The sequence below is a fragment of the Mandrillus leucophaeus genome, unplaced genomic scaffold, assembly GCF_000951045.1.
Source record: "Mandrillus leucophaeus isolate KB7577 unplaced genomic scaffold, Mleu.le_1.0 Scaffold878, whole genome shotgun sequence".
NCBI classification, from domain to species: Eukaryota; Metazoa; Chordata; class Mammalia; order Primates; family Cercopithecidae; genus Mandrillus; species Mandrillus leucophaeus.
Window position 1 is genome coordinate 179,864 of NW_012109563.1, and position 4,310 is coordinate 184,173.

The 4,310-nt window shown below is 40.5% G+C and overlaps 1 protein-coding gene across 3 annotated transcripts in view; it reads right to left on the reverse strand.

The window, feature by feature from the left end:
* Window positions 1-4,310, reverse strand: part of PID1 (phosphotyrosine interaction domain containing 1) — a 257,194-nt gene that overhangs the window by 136,490 nt on the left and 116,394 nt on the right. For all 3 annotated transcript variants that reach the window (XM_011969146.1, XM_011969144.1, XM_011969143.1), the window contains one exon: window positions 2,830-2,976. In XM_011969146.1, coding sequence (XP_011824536.1) covers window positions 2,830-2,976 — 147 coding nt within the window. The remainder of the gene's footprint in view (window positions 1-2,829; window positions 2,977-4,310) is intronic.

Below are 4,310 nucleotides of genomic sequence, written 5' to 3' on the forward strand. Positions count from 1 at the left end.
AAAAAAAAAAAAAAAGTGGCTGCAATAGAGGAGAACACACAAAGACCCAGCTGCCCGAAACATGAATAGCCTAGCAAGGCACTCCCGTCAGCACCCACGGAGAATACAGATCAGTGGAAAGTGGAAAATCTGAGATGAGCTAGGGTCTCAGTGGCGCTCGCCATAACCCATTTTCAACTCCCCTTTCCTTTGCTTCCTCCTACCTCTTTCCCTCCCCAAACCGAAAGTTATAAGAGCTATTAGGAAAAAAGAGCAACTACTGTGTGAAGGCCGAGGGTCCCGTGAGCTGGCCCTGCAGCTGGGCCTGGGCTACATTGTGTTCATTATCCCAGGAGGCATGAGCCCGAGAGAGCGTTCCTTCTGCAGCTGGCATCTTGTGAGCTAAGTTACTTGCAAGAATCAGAGAGGAAACACTGGACTTTGTTCTTGAAGATGATCAGAAAAAATTGGGGAAGATCTAAAAGGATTTTAAACCAAAATTTCAAGGTTCAAACAGGTAATTTTTTTTAACAAAACTCAGAACACAAAAGTGACACTGTCCTTGAGAATTAAAGAATAAAACACCAGTACATTTCCAGTTAAAACTTAAGTGTATTCTGTTGATAGTATACAATTTGGAGAATTACACGTTGCAGGTTTTCTTCCTTCAGATAGAACAATAATGCTAGAAAAGCCCTCAAGAGGTGCTGGCCCAGATTCCTGACTCCAGGGTTATGATTATCTATGCCTGGAATCACCTCTTCAAGGTTTCTAGGGATGGAGAGTCCATAAATTTTTTATAGTCGAGTGGAATGTGTTTTTCTCCTTGAATGCAGAAGTTCTTCCTGGTGTCCAAATGAAATCATTGCCTATTTCCTTTGTCTAGCTAGCCACACATACCGAGGCCAGCACAAGCAACCCTTGCCCTCTTTGGCACACTCTTCTGAATTCCTACTATTTTTTTTTCAACGTCCTTTTAAAAGTAAAATAAATGAGCACAACCTAAGGCAGTACACAGAAAAAATTAGTCCATGAGACATGAACCCTATAATCCTTTTCAGAAAAATGATGGTTTTTATTCTAGCAAATATTTTTCTCTCACAAACACACACACATTTATTTAATATATAAATTAGATTGTCAGATTGCTAGGTATTTTTATTTTAAAACTGTGTAGTTTTTGCTCTTCCCATTTTAAATGTACTTTATAGGCTTTACTACACTGAATTCTCCTCCACATACTTGTCCCTACTGATTTCATCTTGCTTTGAGGCACCATCTTCTCTCATAGGAACAGAAATCAAAATAGCATTAATAAATCTTCTGAAGAATGTATAACGAATTTGATCTCAGATCACTTTCAAATTTAATGAGTACTTTTATAATTCCCTTCTATCACCAATTCACCAAAAGCATTAAATGCAATGGACCTAATGCCAGTTCTGTTGATTCACTCTCTCCTGTTAAGGCAGAGCCACTGACAATAGCTCTTGGGAAGTTGGAAAGGCACCTTATCAGAATTACCATTTAAGATCACTTCAAAATGAGTCACATAGCTCACTTCCCTTATCCCACCGATGATTCCACCCCCCATCGTAATTAGAATGAAACCTAAACTCACCATGACCACAAGACTCTTTCGCCACCCAGCGCCACCACTCATCATGACTTTCTCAATTTCTCAGGTATACTGGCCCATTCCCTGCTGTTCCCAAATATACCAAGCCCACCCACCTCATAGAATTAGTATGCCCTATTCTTTTGCCTGAAAGATTCTCCTGCAAGTTCTTCACAGATTGGATCTCTCGCTAATCATGCTTGTTTACCTCGATTTTCTCCTCCCATGCCCCCCAGCTAGCAGTTAAATCCCACAAAGATGCTGGTGGGTTTTGCCCACACTGTGACTCTGTGCCGGTCAGACAGTGAGCACCCAATGAATATGTGTGGAATGAATGAATGTGGGTGAGGTTTTGTGCATACCACCATCACCCAAGATTGCTGTAGACGCCAACCTGACCACAGCTATGCAAGAACTGATTCCTTAACACTAAGTAATAAGGAAAAGAACTGTATCTCGAAAGCAATAAGGAAAGCAACAAGGAAAGGAGTGTATCTATAAAGTTATGAAAGAAATCCATATATAAATGCATTTTCCTTGTCCCTTATTTTATTTCCACTACTCAAAAGAAATTTCTGATGATAAAACATATTCTTTGTGATCTCTAAATTGATTACTATATTCATCAACTCAAGCAAAAGAGAATATTATGTGAGAAAAAATCCAAAGCTTACCAAAATTATATTCTAGTTTTGTTTCCATGTTGGCATTAAAGTTTGCATAAATGAAAAATGCTTTTTCTGGATTCTGAGCCATGAATATTAGTATAAATTTTGAGAACTGAAGCAAAGCAAAAATGCAACATTATCCCTAAAGGATTTGGAGAGTATAACTGTTAGAAAACTTGATTTTTTGTGTTTTTTTTTCCCATTCTTTAAGATATGTTTTATTCAGATTGAAAGAACAAAGGGAAGAATTATCATTAAGAACAAAACTTTTCTTGTGAACTCCAAAGTTCCACAGAGCTACAGAAATCACAGAGAGAATACAATTTTATTCACATATACTAAAACCCAGGTCTTTAACGGGTGTCCAAAAGTGGTAGTGTTATGTCATTAAGAAAAATAAAACAGGATATGAATTCAGTCTACCATCATTCGTGAGTTTATTTTGTTGGTCATTTTATGTTTTCATTCTTAAAAATGATTACCATTGTGAAACACAAGTCTCAAGCCCACACATCCTTGAGGCTCTCTCACCAAGAGAACCCATGCTGGCCACGTGCCCCATACCTTGCAGCCACTGTGAGTCCTTGTCTTCATCAGCGGTGTGGTCGTGCACAGCTCAATGGCCTCTGGTTCATGGAAGATGACCGCTGGGAGAGGTTCCTTTTTCAGTGTTAGGACATTCAATTTAGACTTCAGCATGGTCTGAAAGTGCTGAAAAGAAGACAAATAAGCCACATGTAGTTTAATCACTTAGACTTATATGTCCTGCAATTGTACATTAAACCCAATAGCAACTTGTTTGTTTTATTGACTCCGTTCTACTACAGGAAGCAAAGAGATACTTAGTAAAACAGAGGAGGGGGAACTGTGTCTTCTCAGGACCTCAGGACGTCATTCAAATGAAACTGTGGAGACAGTCAATTCCTAAGCAGAGTCCACAGAAACTTGACTTAGTGGTAAAGTCACCTCACCCAGGACATTATGTTCTGAGAAGCTCTTCCAAGGTACTGTATACAGATGAAATTGTGGCAATGGAATCCATGTAGCTTCAGCTACACAAGATGTTTGGAAGCAGATGTTACAGGGGTTATTTTGGGAAAAGTCAAGACATTGTGGAAGGATAACAGATGAAAAAGTATACAAGACTTCTGTTCTCTGCCTTCCCAAGCTCATTCATGCTGTAGAATGTTAGGAAATTCACTACTTTACACTAGACCATTTTTATCTGCTGTCTCAGGCCAGGACCCTAGGTAAATATTCATTTCATATGCAACTTCTGTTGGCTCTTGTTGTGAAAGGCGCTCAGAATCCAACCAGATTCAATTACTGCTATCCATACCACCCAGTCTAAGACCACCTTTTCTTGGTCTATGATAATGACATCCAAACTGTTCCCATCACTTCCCACTTTGTCCCTATACAGAGATTTGCCATACGGTCACCAGAGAGATCTTTCTAAAACCTAACTGTGCCATGCCACCTCTGCTCAAACCCTCCTATGTCTTCCCATCTTCTCATGGAAAAATTCCAAGTTCTTACCTTGGCCTTTGAGATCACACATGATTCAGGGACCTACTGCCTCTCTGATTTCATCCCCCATCCCCATCCTCTCAAGTAGGGGTCCAGGCACAGTGTCCTCCTTACTATTCTGAGAATAAACCAAAGACACCTGTGCCTTAGGACCCCTGATCATGTTGCTTCTGTCCTAGGTATCTGCAAGTCTTGCTTCCTCGCCTCCTTGAGGTCTGTGATCAAATGTCACCTCATGAGACAGCCCTTCCTCATCAAAATATAAAGCAGTCAGCATACATATACGCACACAAACACAGACACATGCCTGGCTCCATGTGCCTGCAGCCTGTGCTTAGTAGGACCTCACACTCAGAAGGACTCCATGTTTGATTGAATGCCTTTGGCTTAATGTCTCCATCTTGAAAGTGGGAGGCCAAGGAAAGGGGATGACGTGAGGTTAGGAGTTCAAGACCAGTCTGGACAACATGGTGAAACCCCGTCTCTACTAAAAATACAAAAAGTAGCCGGGCGTG